Source organism: Pararge aegeria, chromosome 20 (assembly GCF_905163445.1).
Source record: "Pararge aegeria chromosome 20, ilParAegt1.1, whole genome shotgun sequence".
In the NCBI taxonomy this organism is placed as follows: Eukaryota; Metazoa; Arthropoda; class Insecta; order Lepidoptera; family Nymphalidae; genus Pararge; species Pararge aegeria.
The window spans coordinates 4,383,965-4,404,849 of NC_053199.1; the positions used below are offsets into that span (position 1 = coordinate 4,383,965).

Consider the following 20,885-nt stretch of genomic DNA (forward strand, 5'->3'; position numbering starts at 1 on the left):
CGCCATCTAGTTAAAACCGGCCGCACTTCTATGTAAATCAATGGACAAGTCCCGTGTCATGGTTTAGAACTAAAATAGACAAACTGCATAATATTTCGACTATATTTTAATTTTGAGTTGTAAACAGTATCCCTAAATAAAAAATAACGCTAATATAATTTAAATCTCATAAAATTAGCTGGGGCTTTCACGATTAAGTATCCATTGCCGGGCAAATCGTTTATTCGTCGCTCGAATTAATGCGCCGCGCCGCCGCGGTCTCCATAGAAGCACGGCGATTGAATGCATCTGTCGTTACTTGTGTGCACCAGCACACAAGGAAGTTCTGGTGTGTAGTGATATAATCGCGTGCGTGCTTACACAATATTTGGCTCTTTCTATGTGTGCGAGTTTTCCAGGTTTCCAGTATAGGGGTCTCGCTTGTGTGCAAATCTTAAAAGCACTGCTTACGGAAATTTGAAATCCAAATGTATGCTTTGTTTTTTTATAAGCACAAGTAATTTGCTTTGTAAATAGTTACAATTATTATTGTTAACATTAACCTTTGTGACAGTGTACTGTTTGTAAATGATTGTGAGGAATATTCTTAGTGTAAGAAAGTTCTTATATTCGGCGTGTGATCTGATGGTTCAGTGTGCTTGGAAAATGTAGGTAAGTTTAGAGCTAATTCTTAACTAACGTTTAATTGAGATTATTCGTAAAGGAAGGAATGCACCTATAAGGAGCGGCACGTAAAAAGAGCTATGACTGACTTACAGAAACAGGCGAATAGCAGTGATCAATGTTTTGTTTCATTATTTATTTATAATACCTAATACCTATGTTTGTTTAGTGTTTACACTAAAAAACATTATTTAATGTAATTGCCGCAATGGCAGACAATTTTAAAAACTCTCTAGTCGGTCGTCTCAGAGCTTACTATACCTATTGGAAATAGGAGATGATGAGAAGATCTACATGGGTATCACAAACAATGTTAGGTTAGGTACCTACTCACAAATAAAATTATACAGTAATATCAAAATAACATGTTCAGTACCTATTTTTTTTATGCATACCCTGACCGAAAACCCTATGCACGCCACTGCGTATACCTACTTGGAGTATTTAGTTATTATTTTTAAAGATACCCAGGTTGTAAGAATTAGGAAATACAGAACTCTGAAGGGTGTTCCAAACCCTGGAGTATGACATCCCGGAGACAGTACTTCAGGGTAGACGAGACTGCCCCTAGTCATGCCCGTTTCACTAACGACGATCAAGGCAGTGCCTAATCTAAGGCTATTCCTAGAAAAACATCTACCTTCAAAAATTCAAAATTCTAAATTCTAAATTCAAAAAATTCAAAACCCAACAGACCAATAGTTATCACCTAAGAGTTGGTGAAACATTTTTTTTATATACATCGCCTAAATTATGAGGCGTTCGATTCCCAGATTCAGTGACAACGGGCATCAGTATTTCTAATTGTTATTATCATTGTTTAACTCACTTGTAAGGACATCACCTTCTTCCCCGGACAAAAGCGCTTGCACCTTCGTCCTCAAGGCCAGGAGTCTATCGTGGAATCCATACGCGGCCAAAGACGCAGCGTGCGGTAGACAGTTGCCGTCGCCAGATGTCGCCAGTGGTAGTAATCGAGGCGCCCCTGGGACTCGACCTTGGCGCCACCAGTTGAGAATACTAGCTGATTCTAGTGTCACTAGTGTTGCTGTTTCGAGGAGGTCTTTTTCGATGAATATCCTAGGGACATAAACAATTATTCAATTCAAATGTTGAATAGATTCGGGCTTTACTTTGGAATACTAGCTGATTCTAGTGTCACTAGTGTTGCTATTTCGAGGGGGTATTTTTCGATGAATATCCTAGGGACATAAACAATTATTCAATTCAAATGTTGAATAGATTCTGGCTTTACTTTGAGATTACTAGCTGATTCTAGTGTCACTAGTGTTGCTATTTCGAGGGGGTCTTTTTCGATGAATATCCTAGGGACATAAACAATTATTCAATTCAAATTTTGAATAGATTCGGGCTTTACTTTGAGAATACTAGCTGATTCTAGTGTCACTAGTGTTGCTGTTTCGAGGAGGTCTTTTTCGATGAATATCCTAGGGACAAACAATAATACAATTCAAATGTTGAATAGATTCAAGCTTTACTTTGAGAATACTAGCTGATTCTAGTGTCACTAGTGTTGCTGTTTCGAGGATGTCTTTTTCGATGAATATCCTAGGGACATAAACAATTATTCAATTCAAATGTTGAATAGATTCTGGCTTTACTTTGAGAGTACTAGCTGATTCTAGTGTCACTAGTGTTGCTGTTTCGAGGATGTCTTTTTCGATGAATATCCTAGGGACATAAACAATAATACAATTCAAATGTTGAATAGATTCGGGCTTTACTTTGAGAATACTAGCTGATTCTAGTTTCACTAGTGTTGCTGTTTCGAGGAGGTCTTTTTCGGTGAATATCCTAGGGACATAAACAATTATTTAATTCAAATGTTGAATAGATTCAGGCTTTACTTTGAGAGTACTAGCTGATTCTAGTGTCACTAGTGTTGCTGTTTCGAGGAGGTCTTTTTCGATGAATATCTTAGGGACATTAACAATTATTCAATTCAAATGTTGAGTAGATCTAGGCTTTCGCGGAGGTCGATCATCATCATCATATCAACACATTACCGGTCCGTTACTGCACGGCTAGCATGGAGACAGTTATATCCCCGGAGAAAATATAAAAATTTCTCTTCTCCCACAGCTTTATCAAGTCTCGGAGCACTGGCGCAGAATCGGAAATATGTGTAGTAATAAACAGGGGTATAATATAAGGTACAATAACGGTGGACTCAACATTCCACATGGCAGTAATCTCGTAAGCAAGGTCCAAGTATTTAGATACTTTTTCCTTTTTAGCTTTCACCAGATTATCGTTATGTGGAATAGTAATGTCAACAATTATTGCACGGCGCACTGATAGATCGACTAGCACTATATCAGGTCTATTAGCTGTAATATAATTGTTATGAACAGGGGTAAAGTTCTCCTATTCCACGGGAAGTGCATTAGCAGGTGGACACGTTAATTATATCCCTTGTGAGAGGATATAATCTAGCCCTGTAGGGCACGTGTCTCCTCCCGAAATGAGAAGGGGTTAAGGCCGTAGTCCACCACTCTGCTCAAGTGCGATTTGGTGGAAATCACACATCTTCGAGAACATTATCGCGAACTCTCAGGCATGCAGGTTTTCTCACGATGCTTTCATTTACAGTTAAAACAAGTGAATTTCAATTGATTTGAAAGTCCCCCGAAAATAAGGCTAGAAATCCTAACCACCAGACTATCACCGTATATTATATACTAACGGGCCCTCACGACTTCGGTCGGGTATAAGTCAACCTTAAAAGATAGACATATGCAGTCGCGGACTTTTTTTGAATATCTATTAAAAAAGAACAACTTTGTGACACAATGAGTTTATCGAAACTTTAACCGTTTACGCAGCGCACGCAGCGGAAGCTCACAAAAAGAAAAAAAAACCCGATTTTGAAGCATTCCTCACTGCTGCTATGGCTCCTATTGGTCGTGATGATAGCCTATAGCTTTCCTTTGATGCATGGGCTATCGAACACTGAAAGAATTTCTTGTAATCGGACCATTGGTTCCTGAGATCATCGCGTTCAAGTAAACCAACACACAAACTCTTCAACGATATATATTAGTACTAGCTGTTGCCAGCGACTTCGTCTGCGTTTGATTTTGTTTTTTCATGTGGCATTAAATTTAGTTGCAGTTCAAAAAAAATTAAAGTATTCAGTATCGCTAAGCCTTAAATGAGGGGTTTGCTGCTGTCCGCTAAGGAGTTCTGATCTCCATCTCGAACCACAGTTTGGGCAAAACTAAATACATATAATAACCTCTGTAGTACAAAAATAATTATTTAAATCGGTTATAATTTGTCGGAGTTATGGTGTAAAATCGTCAAGCACTTCCATCCCCTCTCTCAAAGGAACCGAGCTTAATGTCGGGATAAAAAGTATCCTATATTACTTCTAACACTTCCAAGAATATGTGTACAAAGTTTCATGAGGATCGGTTAAGTAGTTTTTGCGTGAAAGCGTAAAAAACAAACTTACATTGACATTTATAATATTAGTAGGTATTAGATATAGTTTTATTCAGTAAAGTTTCTTTACATAAGAATGTATAGGACTTAGATAGACGGCCAGTGGCGTGCACAGGTTTTGACCAGGGTATGCATAAAGAAGGAAGACGCCATAAAATGGAAAAATCCTTCGAATTTTATTAAATATGTTAATGTATACCATAACATTAACATATCGAAAGTAGTAGATACAAAAGGCGGCCTTATAGCTTAATAGCGATCTGATCGAATTTATGAGTTACACAAATATTTTAGGGTAGGCAGTGCTTTTGTGCATGCATGAAGTGCACACCACTGTAGACGACTAGTGTGTAGGTTAAGCAAACTCAGAAACAAAAACGATTATGGCTGGTGTGTTGTTTTCTACATACATTACAAATATCTCTTTGTTGCGAGTACCTTAGTTATGTGCACACGCTTTTGTTTCTTTGACAAGTTGTCGCTTGTTATTGTTAACAGCACGCAACTGTTGTAAGAAATTAATGATGTGTCTAACACATTAAATGCAATAAACACAAATATTTTTTAACCTTGCGTGACATTTTACGTTAATGGCCGCACTAACAAGGAGGTATTCCCCGAAAGGTTAAAGGTTATTTGTATAACATCTATCTATCATGTGGCCAGCCTTATCGGATGAACTTTAACCTTCCGTTATTTTTTTTTAATATAAATAAATAATAATAAATATACTACGACAATACACACATCACCATCTAGCCCTAAAGTAAGCGTAGCTTGTGTTATGGGTGCTAAGATGACAGATAAATATTTTGATGAATATTATACATAAATATTAACATATAAACACCAAGACACTAAAAAACATTTATGTTCATCACACACGAATATTTTCCATTGGTGAGATTTGAACCCACGGCTTTGACTCAGAAAGCAGGTTCGCTGCCCACTGCGCCCATCGGCCGTCAATATATAGTAAATAGTGCCATAAGGACATAAAATTAGTTTTATGACCGAGTTACACACTCTGTTTTTTACTTCGTTTGCTAAGAAAAAAAAATTGTAAATAAAATCAATTCTTTCTATAAAAAACAAAATAAATCTTAAACAAAAACAAAAACACCTACATATTAATAAAATCTCAGATATATTAACGAGAACGAAAACCTTATAAGTTCTAGTTCGCTTGAAGAAAAAAGTACGACTTTAAGTGTATGAGAAGTGAAAAGAGTATTTTTTTGCTTATAAATATCTGAATATTTTTATTATTAAACCGCGCGGGCTAGAATTGTTTCGGTAAGATACCGGGTGTTATTTGTTTTATATAACTGCCTTCAACCTCCATGCTAGCCCGCTACCATCACACACTAGGTCCGATTGCAGCACGATTAACGCAGGAAGTAAGCAAAAATTATATCCCCCGATGATAAAGTCAACGTGTAATGTCGTTGCATGAAGTTAAAACGCCCTGTACACGTCTGACGTGTTGCGGAGTGTTGCAACTTCTCCAACTTCTTCCCATTTCATTTTCCCTATTTAAGTATGTAACCGTTTAGAACTTAAAGAGGTTAAATAACTACTGTCAACTTTTAAATAAACGGAAGTGACCAACCGCCTGTTCGAGGAACACTAATAAAGTGGAGTTGTTTTGATGCTTAAATATGTACGGGAGTTATGGTGATGTGCTCGACCGTACCAACCTGTGAACTTTGGCAGTTGTATCTATATATATTATATATATATAAATATGCTCATTATTTGTGAACACATCACTAGCGCGTTGGACGATCTTTGTGGCGCCATCTATTTGAATAATGTTGAGTCCGCCACAAATATTAGAGAGAAGTTTACCCCCGTTTAATATTAAACGAATACTAGTTGGACATTATTTCCACTTGTGCCCCAATGCTCGGAGATTAGATAAAGCTGTGGGAGAAGATCAAATTGTATCTTTTAATCGGTGTGAAAAATGTATCCTTATCATGCTAGCCGTAAAGTCAATGATGAAAAAAGAAACCAAAGACTTACGCAACTGTTATTATCAGGTGTAAGTTATGAATAATTAGCGAGTCGGCTGCGGCGTGCCTCAACTAGGTCACACTTTACTGTGGGTCGAACTATGACTGGAAATAAGTACGTGTTTAGAAGAAATCACTGATCAACATAATTTCAGCCGATGGACGTCCACAGCTGGGCATAAGGCTTCTATAAGGATTTCCACACTCAACGTTTTTTTTTTCAAGTTAGCCGTTTGATGATGTCTAAAGTGATAGCGGGCTAATCTAGTAGGGGCATAGCAGTTATAATCCAAACTCCTAATCGTACACTACGCGACATCGTACCGGAATCCTGAGTCGATGAGCAACACGTCTTTGTCGGTAATCCACGGCCGAAGTCTCCCCCAAATGAAAAAGGCACTTATATATTAAAGGTAAGATCGGGGATTGAAGTTGGAACCCCGAAAGGAAGCCTGCAGTCCTAGCTACTAGGCTATCAGCGTTTTTTACTATTCTCATTAATACCGCTAAATTCTACCACCATAATACGTAAAGGTTAAAAGAGTGAAAGGTTGAAGTACGTAAAAAGGGTTCAATGGCTAAATCTGTTGACGGTTCGGTGAATTTAGGGTTGTCTAAATTCGGTTATTCGGGAATTTTGGGGATAACCCCTAGGGTTATCCCCAAAATTCCCGAATAACCGAATTTAAATTTAATTATATTTTCCAAATTTAATTATATTTTCAAAATTTAATTTTTCAAAATTATTTTTTTTAAATTCGATATTTAATTATATTTTCAAAATTTAATTTAATTTTCAAAATTTACTTTTGCCCAGCTGATGGGCAAAAGTAAACAGTTTATGAGGAAAAAAAGAAAATGGTACTTGAATTAAGGGTGCGTTTCCAAAATGGATAGGTATCAAAACGCACTACTGCTTACGCACGGTCCTCACGCACACATCTATACAGTTTATTTATTTTATTTATTTAAGCTCTTTATTTGTACACCAACTACACAGTTAGACATATAAATGACGAATAGAGAGAAACAGAAAGACTGGAGTAGAATACAAAAGGAATACAGTTCAGTTGCGTTTATATTCAGAAAGTCAACCTTCTTTGATACTTTATATTATTATTACGTATAAAGTTTTTTTTTTTTATTTTTGGCATTGAAGTATCGATAAAATAGTTATATTAGACTAAGGATCTTATGGTAGAAGGGGTATTTCGCAAGGATTACTAGACAATGACAGTAAGTGATAATTCGGCGGTAGGTTGGTAACTAGCCAACTATACTAAGTTCCTACCACTAGACCAGACCAGAGATAATTCAGAAATTAGTTATTTCCAAATTGCCACGGCGTCAGCAACTGCGCCTGGGAGGTCTCCAAAGTTGTATAGCTTTGTATAGAAAATAACAATCTATGGAAACTCTACAAGTTTTCAAGAGGCAACCCTAAGTGAGTTTGGCACATCGCCAAGCCACGTGCGAGCGTCGCAATGTCACGGTGACTTGTTTAGGTGGGGCCAAGAAAAAGTTGTGGCTATAAATGACTACACTAACTTCCAACAAGAGTTCAACAAATCGAAGGGTTTTTTTTATCCCGGTCCTATAGGAACCGGTCATTTATCCTGGCTAAAAAGTATTTTTACTTTATTTTTATTTTTATTTTCATTACTTTCAAGTAGCCTTACACTATAAGCACTTTTGTAAAGTCAAAGTCTGTCTGTTTTCATTTACTCTATCATCGGTTTGGAAAGCAGATTCTACCAAGAAGAAGCCGGCAAGAAGCTCGGCAGTTGGCACACCATGTGGTAAGTGGAAAAACATTGCCTTTAGGCAGAACAACACTTCGTACGGCATGCAAGAAACACGTCCCGCAACGTGCCGCCCTGAGTCCATCAACCTGGGGCCTAGGTATTAAGAACAGAATTAAGAATATTCAGAAACCGTGAACACGACTAATATTGAAGCATCAAAAACCACTCCACTTTAGAATGGTTTCTCGAACAAAAGTCACTTCATACCATTTAGCAGTTGACAGTAATTATTTTACCTCTAACGTTCTAATCGTTCACCATCAAATTTGAAAATGGGAAAAAGTTTGTGAGCTAGCAACAAAGTTGCTTTTATCCAACATCAACATTTTACAATTTAACATTCATTTTTCTATCTTGTGAGAAATGAATGCGGAGCCGGATGCTTTTCAGCAACCTTGTAATAATGAAATTCATCAATTGCATATCAACCACGCTGTCGTATTTTTTTATTCATCGTTTGTCTGTTATGATAGTTAGGACGGTTCACGATACTCACCGAAAGTCTGGAGGGTAGACAGAGATATCCGGCAGAAGGAGTATGTGATCGGAGGAGAGGGTGCTTGGCTCAGGCTCGGTGTTACTGCGCAGCGCCCACACCAGCCCTTCATTGTCAGTCGCCCGGGAAATCCCCCGCGAGAGCTTACGACCTGGAATAATCATTATGCTTTCAAGAGACAAGAAAGTTTTATTTTGTGGTAGTAGAGCTTTTCATGACAGAAATCGTCCAGGGAAGTACTACCGCCAGGCTTATTTCTGCTGCAAAGCAGTATTGCAGTCGCCATTGCTATGTTCCAGTCTAAAGGACTTGATTGCAACTTGCAGGTGTAATTAAAGACAGATGAAGCTTAACACCTACGGCCCAGATAGATGGACACACGACACTTTCAGGATATGCCTCTCGTATACAACGATGTGTTTCTGTATTAATAGGAAATTTCTATACCATCAGCACGGCTCGCATGGGCAGGAGATAATTATCTCCCCCGGGGAAGGATAAAAATGTATCTTTTCCCACAGCTTCATCAAGTCTCAGAGAAAATAATATCCATATTAATAATAATATCCTAGCGCACAAGTGAAAATAATATCCAAATAATCAATCAATGGCCTGTACGTCTTGAGAGACGGGCTAAATAAGCCGATGCGCGAGCGATATGCACGGCCACAAATATGGCAGAACCCTTCGGCGCAACCTGAAGATCCCGTGGTATGCCTTCGTATCCTTTTTTGAGCAAGAACACCAAGCCAAGCTTCGTCATAGATATGGCATCCCTCATTAAAGCTCTTGCGCCATTCATCTCTTCCTTCCGCAAGCCTCTCCTAATGTCTATGGCGATCTTGAATTCGGTCATGTCCCTGTTGGCACAGTCTTTAAACCTTAAGCGAGGTCCAAGATCCAAATAATATATGCGTAATAATAAACGTCGGTAAACTTCTCCTATTCCATGTTCCCGTGCTTTAGCAGGTGGACACGTTTATTATATCCCTTGTCAGAGGATATAATCGGGGGATATAATTATTATCTCCTGCCCGCGCTAGCCCTGCTGGTGGCGATCTGCTTGGACCGTCAATTATTGTACATTCGGTTCAATAAATCCAACACTTTATCAATTTGATACTAATACTAGCTAACCCGCGCAACTTCGTATGCACCAAATCGATTATTACTTAAAAATTTAAAAAACTAGAACCTAATTGCAAGGCCACCTACGAGTTTCGGTTTTATATTCAAACTATATTCAACGCGGCCAGGCGGCTCGCGGCATTTTTCTTGCATTTAGCATTTCTATACCCGTCGTAACTTCTAAACGTTAAGGTCTGATTCGAATAATTTCATGAAACGAATTTTCAGGTACATCAGTCAATGTTATTTTTTTGAATAAGTATGAATATAATAATAGGAATGTCACCATCTTTCAATTGTACACGTTGTTTCATTGAAAAATTATAACTAATGCGGTTATTATGACTTAACAGTTAGACGTGTAGTGGGAAACTTACATTCAGGTGCCGGTGTGAGAACCAAATTTGATGGTGCGGAATATGACATGTTCAGGTCGAGGGTTCCAACAGAACGCTCTTGACGATGGTCTATAACGTCGCCGCCCGCCCTAGGACGTAACGACGTACTGTGAACTCGATCTGCGAACAAACAATATATATTAAATTGCTTTCGGGACGGATAAAATAGCTTATTTTATACACTTGTTGTACAATCTGCAACTGTCACATACTCTTTCTTGTATTTACGTGGGTGTTAATGTGATGTCATGAATCAATCTACATTTTATTTGAAAATAAGAGATTTAAAGCAATGGACGGTTCGGTTGGATAAACCTTTCGTATAAAATGCCTTGTTCTTATGCCCTTGTTGTACAATCTACTATTAGACTTTATTTGTGTTGGGTTAATTACTTTACCTTGTTTAATTCGCACACATGTATAGGCGTCATGAAACGATCTACATTCTCTATGAAAGTTAAAATTTTTTTTTTTTTTACTCGCTTCTTGTTCAATCTACTATTAGATACCCGTGCTTTTGTGTAATTAGCACACATGGTAATTGTAGACGTCATGAGACGGTTCACATTCTCTATGAAAATGAAAAAAAAAACAGTTTTGACGCAATGTAAGCATATGTTTACGGGTTGCCGGATGTAATGAAAAATTGTGGCAAAAGGAAAAAAAATATCTGTGGGAATTTCTTAAATTATGTATGGGGGTGAATGCACTGTGCTGAAATATATCTCCCATAGGATACTGTACGCCTATTTTATAGCTAGCAAAGGTTTCTAAGAGATGTGAAGATAACAGTCAGAAAGGATCACGTATTCACTATACTAGTGAAGTATCTAGTAAGTATAGTATTGTTTTAAAGCTTATAATAATTTCCGAGTGCTGGGCACGGGCTACTTTTCACACACATATTAAAAACACTTATTCGGCTGCAGATATATTTATTAATTTCTTCTTACACCACAACACTACCAACTAGCTTAGCAGCCCAATGAAGACTGATTCCCTCTCTTATAAGAAACCAAAATGAATTTTAAAAGAGTATTCACTTTGATTAATCACTATATTTTATAATTATTACCGGAAGACAAAATTGAGCTACTAAGGATTTAAAATCACGAAAATCTCTTTGAAAATTACAAGTTAAATCAAACATATTTTTACGGAAGTTTGAACAATATTTATAATTTTAAACTTAATTTTTAACAATCAGTTCTTTTATTATATACACCTTACGTAATGTTTCAAAAGTTTCAATAAAATTGACAACTTATTTTAATAAAAGCTAACACACATGGTATATGGCTAAGGTACAAGACAACACAAAATTATTTCATTAGCGTTTTGGATGACCTGCAGGCCGATACTGTATCTCAGTTGACACCAAATGTGGGTAGCAACTGTGGAGAGTCCAACAACCTGTTAAATCGGATACCTAAGTTTCCAACTGAGTTTTCTTCACCTCGGTTTGCAGATACAATTGCGTAATGTATAATAATGATTTGGATGTTATTTGATGGCAACTTCCTCAGTGGCTAGCTTAACTTGCTGTCAACTGAGATACAGAATAGCCCTGTCGTGGGTACATCAAGATTGAAGAAATTATTAATTGCATCTTCATCATTATCGACCTCCTACAAGGCACGGGTATCCTTTCGGAATGAGATCTACTTTCAGAATGTATCCAATATCATGCTTCTATCCAACATCCTAGATTATTTATCTCACGAAGCGTTTAAATATGCCACCTTTAAAGAGCCGCGTTTATAATAACTATATTGCCCCAGAGTACAAACAAGAGCAAGAACTAAATATGAAGCAGGTTTAATACATTAAGTTATTTGCTTTATGAGTTATGTTCAATATTGTCGCAGTCTGAGGATATTTTTAAAACCGCCTCGTCTTTCTTTACGCGATGCGTTGTTCAAACATGACTTCAAAATATTATTATACTCGAACGCCCGTGCCAAAACAGTCATCATTGTACAACATCGATATATTGGAACGCATATAATATCATACATATAATATCTGGGTAGGCAAACTTGGCTGAAATTGTATTTCCTAGAAAGCGAATCTGACTAATGATCTATGATCGACTATAATTCTATTTGCTCATTATATAAATTCTAATTATGAGTAGATACGTATGACAGCTGGACAAAGCTATTTATTTCTCATTTTTAAAAAAGACAAACACAAAACGTCAAACAATTTGAGAAAGTTCAACAAACGCAGTACACTTACAGTCGGGACCGTTGCAAAATATTCCCAATGGTTTCCGAGTCCCGACTGTGAGTCAGTGTATACTGCATACAAATGTATTAATTTCATAAATTTAAAATGCATATAAAATTTTTCGGAACCAGAAATTTCGGAATTCGAGAAAGGGCTCAGGCAGCGATTGCCAGAGAGTCGCAGGTTCAAATCTTGTCGGTTCCGAAAATTTTTATGAGTATTTTAAATTTATAAAATTGATAATTCCTCGAAGTGCAGGTGAAAACCTTAATAAAAATTATAAAAATGTATTAATCGTTTTATGTGTATATCGGTAATAAATCAATTTGAATAATTAAATATTTAGTAAGCATAATTCTAGTAAGAAAAAATACGTATAAAAACTAAAGAAAAAAACAATAATAATATTTTCGGGTGCCTTTTTTTACGCAGTTTTTTACATACAAATATATTTCTTTAATGATTTTTTTAAAGGACCGAGTGTACTATGGTATGGTACGAGTAGGTACGTAATTCATCATGTTACAAGTCCGACCGCAGTTAACAGGTTTTCTTTAAAAATATGGGTTTTTAAGGTACTCATACCTTAGGTACTTACACAGAGATTTCTGTTAACTGTGTATATTTAAGCATATTATCCTGAAATGTTTGTTCTTGTAGGGTACTGTTGTCGTTTTCGTTCCACTTATTGTTCGAAAAGTAAACAATACGCGCAGATTAGCGGTGCAAAGCTAGCAACACAATACAATTTGAACGGAAACCTTTTGTCCTTGTAACGCTCTCAAAACTACGTGAGAACAAAAATGTCTGGTACGTTTAGTTTGGGACATGTTTTCACCTATCTTCTGTAAAGCCTAGTTCACACTGTTATGTATATGTTAATGTAGCTAAAATACTTGCTACTGCCCAGAAATCGAGTTCAGTTTACAAGGGAGTAGTGTTCGGCAAGATGAACAACCTGCAACGCAATAAAGTCATTTTGCAGCAACCAATGTACTCGAATAAATCGACAGGTTCGCGTTTAAATGGTGAACCAGCATATCATGAAAATTAAGCTTAATTTGCTAAACTCCGAGATAAGCAGGAGAATCTGTATGGTGTTATTTATAATTTCTTCAATCCTTATACTCCACACCAAACAGATATTCGGCAATGTACTCTCTACGCACGTTACTCTCCGAAACCAGAGCACCCTCGGGAGATGTTGACTTTACAATGAATAATTGTTACTGAACTATCTATCTAACTATATAGGTTTCGGAGCTCGGTACATTGCTGAAGGTCTGTTTGGTGTAGAGTATAAGGATATAGGAGTATAGCTAATTCAGCTTAATTTTCATGATATATCCGCAAAGTAACGCCTGCTTCTATCCAATATTTGGTGAATCAGTAGGCTCGGACGAGTGGTGGGGGGAGCTACTAGCCCGGAAAAAATAGAATGAAATGGATTCATTCCACTAAACAACTTAGTAACCTACTCGACTAATGACACGTTTAGCTAAATTAATCGCTACTGAATTATGAATTAAACTACTAACATATGCGAACTAGGCATTACTGTGTTTGTAAGCTGCGGGCATTTGTTTTGTTAATATTCACGAACAAACTGTTTTGGATTCCCATTGCTAAAACCTAGAGCAAATAGCTGGAATGCTTTTGCTTGTTATATCGCCAATTGTTCGCTTATGGGTAAAGGAAGGAATTTGAATTGCTAGACTTTGCATCTGGTCTAAATAAGCAATAGCTGGGTTACTAGACGTGTGAATCGATTTTTGGGACTCAACATGAAATGCTTCGTATCTGATGAACATATATATATATATATATATATATATATATATATACCAGGTGCGTGCACATGGTTTTTGACTAGTGTATACATAAAGAAGGAAGATGCCACCAGATGGAAGTTATGAATAAGAGTTGATTTTTTTTTAGGGGGGCAGTACTTTTGTGCATATATGAAGTGTACACCACTGCATACGCCAATCTCAATCGCAAGGACGTATTCATCGAAATTAACAGAGTATTTACTGAGCTGCATTTGAGCAGTTTCGGCAACTTCAGCCGCTTTATGGACGTACTCGTTAAGTTAGAGACTGACAACGTAGGTCGCCCGCTTCGTCGACGACGGTACTAAAGACACACCATAAAATCGTTCGGTTCGGTTCGGTTAAAATAAGGAGCGTGTTTGTTTTCAAGCAAAACCAGTTCTCTGAATGATGCAACCGATGCTATTGGATAGAAGCAGGCGTTACTTTGCTTTGCTCCGCGAAAAGCAGGAGAATCTGTATGGTATAGTTTATATCTTAATATATATAAATCTCCTGTCACGATGTTTGTCCGCGATGGACTCCTAAACTACTTAACCGATTTTAAATAAAATTGGCACACCGTGAGCAGTCTGGTCCAACTTAAGAGATAGCATAGCTTAGATCTTTAGTTATAGTCGCAATTTCATTTTATTGCAAATTATTTGTCTATAATTAATTGACAGTCACATGTTATATATATATATACTACTATGGCTTTGATATAATATAAGGCTTAGCGATACTGAATACATTAAAAACAAAATCAAACGCAGACGAAGTCGCGGGCAACAGCTAGTAATATAATATAATATATTTATATTTTTTTTTGGGTTATTTGTTACCCGAATAGGTAATTAAATATTATAATGTTAAGATTATGTATAAAAAAAAAAGCTACACTATCGCATATAATAACAATTATTGTAAAGTTAAAGTACAATATTTGTTAAGTCAACATCTGGTGATACTCCGGTTTCGGAGCGAAACGCGCGTAGAGGGTACATTACCGAAGATCTGTAATTTGTAATTCTAACACATAATTTATGAATGGAGTTACAATTAATTGCTGGTGTGTCTTATGAATAAATAAATAAATAAATGAATGAAATAAATAAACAAAATGTTTGCGTTTCTTTGCAACTGTCATCTTGCTTGCCTATGCCTATTACGCTGTGAACATCCGATGAGAACTGTCGGAAGGTATATTAGTTGAATCCCTTCATGAAAGCGTCCCGTCTTCTAGGCAAGCGCAGTCAAGCGCTCTTCTATGAACATAAAAAAAACAAAAAAAACAAAAATGAAAAATACTTTCAGCTTAACATGAGCACCGTGGCTAGGATCAGCTGGCGTGTCGTAAGAATTTTCCATTCTTATTTACAAACTTTTAACGAAAGTATGCCATGGTTTCACGTAAATCCTATGAATAATGCGACAAATGCACTAAGTAGGTGCAGGAGAGTCCTTTGATAGAACACAATGGACCCAACGGAGCAAAAAGCGTTACAAAGCGATGTGGACGTCAATCGTTTAGTACCCTACATTCGATATGGGTGAAGTGTCTGTATATGCATAAGATGATTGTTACCCATGAAATTCCAAACTAAAGTTATGCTGCGGACATCCGATGCGAAGTGGTGTCGGGTTGTCTGTTTTTTGAAGACATACTTCTTCTGGCGCGTTAGAGTAAATTCTTACGATGCGTGCGCACACCGTCACAAAAAACCGACATCATGAATTCAGCTATAGTCAACATATTAGTTTTCTGAAAAAGGTTTGACAGTTGACTTTCAATAATTCAAACAATCCTTTTTTTCTATTGTTAGTGTCGTTTTTTCTACAAACGTAGAATAAGGCGAAAGATAAAAAAATTTAATAGATTTTTATCTTGTACCTAAGAAGTATAACTTCTAACGCGTGGCAAACACTTTCAGCTCAACAAGACTTTCTCAGTTACCGCGTCGTTACTATGTTTCCGCCCTTCCGAACAAAGTTTTAACCAAAATATTGGTTGGCCTTGTTTTGCTTTTCTTGAAATCCTCGGAATGATGCGGCCAATGCTAATAGCCTCAAGTAGGGAGTCCATTGAGAGAAAAGGTATAATGGACGCAATGGAGCGTGAACAGGATGCGATTCAGAACAGCGTGGACGTCAATGGCGTATTGTACGCCCCAATAGTTCTATGTAGCATTGCATAACTATTTCCCATAAGTTTAACATCATCGTTAATGCCAGTGAATGAGTCTACGATGGCTTACCAAGTTTTTAATAATTAAAATAGAAATAAAGTAACCCGGTTACTTGCAAGTTGAATATGTGTTTTCGTTTTTAGTCTTCGTGACCATGATCGTAAGATTCGAATTGTTTTCAGGGTTACATACCCAAAGGGTAAAACAGGACCCTATTACTAAGGCTCCGCAGTACGACCGTCTGACTGTCCGTCTGTTACAAGTCTTTACTTATGAACCGTGATAATTAGACAGTTGACATTTTCACAGATGATGTATTTCTGTTGCCAATAAAATAGTAATAACAATAAAAAACAGGATAAAATAAATGTTTAGAGGGGAACCCATACAGGGACAGGCATTATTTAAATCTACGTCGTAAATTTTAGCCAGCATTTGCAATGTAAGAACAAAAATATGTTTGTTACGGTTACGACATTTTACATAATAAATCTTTGCTTTTTACACTATGAATGTTAACTATCTATACACCTTCGTCTTGAAAGACTATCTATTACTGAAAACTGCATTTAAATTCGTTGCGTAGTTTATATGATCTAAAAGTACAAACGGCGGAAGCTACTTTGTTTTACACTATGTAAAGATAATTCCTATAGGAAGTCATTTGAAAAGGATATTCAATGACTGGAGTATCGTGTCAAGGAGTCTGTATTTAGAACTCGAGAATGGTAAACCTCCTTTTATTATTTACGCTACCAACGTATCCGGCCCTTGGTTCATCAGTCGAAGCAAAAAACTCTTGAGACTTCGTTTGAGGATTTGAGCTTAGCCTTGAACAATATACCATTTTATTTTTTAAATATAGTCGAAGTAAAGAACTCTCGGGACGTCGTTTGAGGATTTGAGCTAAGCTTTGAACAATATACATCTCTTTTTTAAATACATTATATGCCTATCACTACGCTATTTCTTTGCCGATTCGCGTTGTGTTTATTTTATTCGGTAGAAGATTCTCTGGGTACAAATCTTTTAAAAATTCGGTAACTTTAGTTAAGGTTCTGAGCGCTGGAAAATGAGCTTTAAAACTTCCTTGGCGCATTGGGTCCGGACAATTTGGAAATTTGTAACTTCGGAGTGTTCTCCTGGTGTGGTCTGAGAGACTTCTGTGCAATGCCGCGTAGATCCCGCTACCATCTTAAGACTGCAACATGATTTACCATCAAGTGAGAATGCAGTCATTGTAGTCGAATAAAGAAATGAAGTTAGCTCAAATTGTGTTTATCTTGACTTGATCTTGAGAGTAGTAAGTGCCAGTCAAATTCAATGTAAATGTTAAATACACTCACTTACAAACTAATAAACGTTGTATAGCAGTTGTAAAACAATTCCCTTTTGTCTTCTTCTTACGAATGCCGAATAACTGATGAAAGAAAGAGAGATTACTATTCGCTGTTTTATCTATTAGCAAGATGAAGATTTATTTTAGTGATTGATTTTATTTTAGTGATTGAAGATTTTAATGGAATCATCGTGATATAAAACAGAGTTTTACGTGACTCGGATAGATATTTTTGGTGGATCGCATGTAGCATTACATTTAGGACAATGAGTGACGTGGGCGAGACATGACGAAAGTAGGACATGCGTTTGTTATTTTTGGGATTAACGGAAAATCGCATTTTGGCAACGACCTAGCCTGTACTCAGATAATCTTCATGAGTTTCACAATTGGGTTATGCGTTTTTTAATATACAACGTGTAACAGAATTACGGAATATTGTTGAAGGGTGCATAAGTATATTTCATATGGAATCACCCTGTAAAATATTAAATCAAAAAAAGGCATATTTATTTTTCCATACAAACGAATTTAAAACATTCTAAGTGTTTATTTATGACAACCCTATTGAAGATAAAAGACAGACTCACGCATAGTACCTACGCTAAGCAATGCGTACCTTATAAAGAGCCAGAAGTCACATGTATTTCATTTTGCATGTGTTGTTATCAGCAAGAACTATGGCAGTGGTTTACTCAAAAACTATTAGGTTTTCGGTTTCAAGGATAAGTCTCAGAGACAGTACCTAATGTACCTCTAAAGCCTTGTTAAGTTTTATTTCGGTTTTCATTTACACATTGTATAGTAGGATTCAAACAAGAACTGGACTTAAAATATATAAAAAAAGATAGAAATAGTAAATAATGCCACAACCGAACACTGTACGTACATACAATTATAAAAAATATAACCATTGGTACTCGGAATGATTTACGGCAGGGCTTCCCAACCGAAGCGTTGAGGTGTTCTGTGGCGACATAGAAAGTACAGAGGTAGTTCAAAAAATTCAACAAAATAAGCAGTAGTGGCGCCGCTTGCCCACGCTTTGAAAAATGTGTGTAGTAAGCTCAGCCATCGCATTTATGGGCTAGTTTAATAATGTTGAGTCTGTCTTTTTCAACTAATAAAATAATAATATTAACAAATTTCTAAACTTGAAAGTCCGCCGCGATCCTAAAAAGGTTGTGAACCCCTGATGTACGTTGTTTAAGGATACATACAAATATGTTAAGGCATTTACAAGTGATGGTTGAGTAAATGAACTCACATATACACCTTAAAAACGTTTCGCTACCTTTTTGGGCAGTCATGTAGTAATGCTTGAATAACTTAGGCCTCACCATTGCTTTCCATCACGCATGATTATACAATCGCGTAAAAGCGCAAGCCCATCTCTATATATATAAAAGAGAAAGTGTATGTTCCGTATAGGCTCCGAAACGGCTGGACCGATTTCAATGAAACTTTCAGGGAATCTCCGGATTGACCTGGCGAGTAATCCTGTAAAGTTTGGTGACGATCTGAGCACTCCTATTTTTGAACTGTCAAACTGTCAAATACAGCTTTTATTAACTATGATGATATTCTATTGTTGGGTGTACATGGGTGTAGATAATGATCTTCACCCGCTCGAGAAGAGAATAGAAGAGAATTAATACGGAGAGAAATAAATGATTTAATATATTATGAGACTTAAATTAAAAATTTGATGATGTAAGTTTATTGTTTAAATAAAATAAAGCAAACTCTAGCCCGGCGAAGCGGGCTGGGTACGCTAGTCTTTTATAAAAAAAAACTTAACGTTTCAAATGTATGGACCGGGCAAGGTTCAACCACTGTATCAACGTTGCGGTCTGTTCCTTTGGGAATGCCTTGACATAACGTTCTACGTAAATAGTTGCTCACTTTAGTTACAGTTTTAAAGCAAACAAAATAAACATGGCGACGTATTTTAAAAATGTAACAAGGTCCTCGCTGGCTCACCGTTAATGAGTTATCCGCCTACAAGTAGTGAAGGTTGCACGGCGAAGTGGAATTTCGGCCTCGTATGCTTCGAGATCAATTACCTTTAGATCGACGTGATATACCTACATTCTAGCGCTTTAATATATATATATTTTTTTTGTTTCTTGTTTTTGTTTTTTTTATGTTTATAGACGAGCGCTTGACTGCAATCACACCAGATGCAGCCTAAGGTTAAGCGCGCTTGCCTAGAAGATGCCTATTCACTCTTGATTTGAAGGTACTCACATTGTAAAAACTGGGAAAAATGGAATGAATAGATTATGAGTACTCTATTTATTATACTTGTATTTTTATGTAAACAATATTTTTTAATAATTTTTTTTGTGTAAAGTATGTACTGTACACAAAAAAGTAGTTTGGTAATGGTAGTAGTATGTGACAGAGCTCGGCCGGGGAAGTACTATCTCCAACCTTATCCCTACTTAATATTATAAATGTGATTGTAAGTTTTTTTTTTACGCTATCACGCGAAAACTACTTAGCCGATAATCATGAAACTTTGTACACATATACTTGCAGGTATTAGAAGTAACATAGGATACTTTTTATCCCAATATTAAGCTTAGTTCTTTTGGGAGGATCAAAGTGTTTGACGATTTTGCACCGACTATACCAGTTTTGTTTTTATAAGAATTCACAACTTAAACATTTTAGTAGAACTTACACCTGAATGGAATGCCACATGTCTCTCAAAAACAAACGCAGACGTAGTCACGGGCAACAGCTAGTTAAATGTAATATTTCCGTTGCCGGTACAGGCACATGAGGCTCATGAGGTTCACTTACCATCAGGTGCGCTATCGGCTTGCCCCATCAATTATTAGTTATTAAAAAAAAAAACTATATTCACTATCGAAGTGTGATGATTATAGTCGACAAGTCCGAAAAGACCAGAGAAAATTCGGAAATTATAAATTCCCCAATAGACCCCACCGGGGATCCAAGGAACCAAGGAACTCGGAATCTGCGGTCAAACATGTTAATCGAAACCATTAGCCCTACATACTACAGCAAAACGTATATTCCATAGAGTTGCTTACAGTTTGTTGGTAGCACTACTGGTTGCGCCGCCACTACTCACCTTCCATTCTTACACAATCGCAACACAATTTTTTCATGACTATCTCAATAACAGCTTTATTTACTAGCCCGTGATTTAATTAGAAATTCCGCAACATTCGTTACTTTGCTGAGAACAATAAGTATTTTATGGCAACCTACATTAACTCTTAAAGCAAAATTTTTCCAAGATCGGTGCAGTCGTTTGGCCGAACATAGGTAACAAACAGAATGCTTAATGCAAATTTTTCCAA

The 20,885-nt window shown here is 36.8% G+C and overlaps 1 protein-coding gene across 1 annotated transcript in view; it reads right to left on the minus strand.

Annotated features, from left to right (window-relative positions):
• Positions 1-20,885, minus strand: part of LOC120632530 (OTU domain-containing protein 7B-like) — a 43,034-nt gene that overhangs the window by 8,718 nt on the left and 13,431 nt on the right. Inside the window, exons 3-5 of the mRNA XM_039902353.1 lie at positions 9,956-10,096; positions 8,451-8,601; positions 1,493-1,743 (exon numbers count right to left, since the gene is read on the minus strand). Of these exons, the coding sequence (XP_039758287.1) occupies positions 1,493-1,743; positions 8,451-8,601; positions 9,956-10,096 (543 nt within the window). The remainder of the gene's footprint in view (positions 1-1,492; positions 1,744-8,450; positions 8,602-9,955; positions 10,097-20,885) is intronic.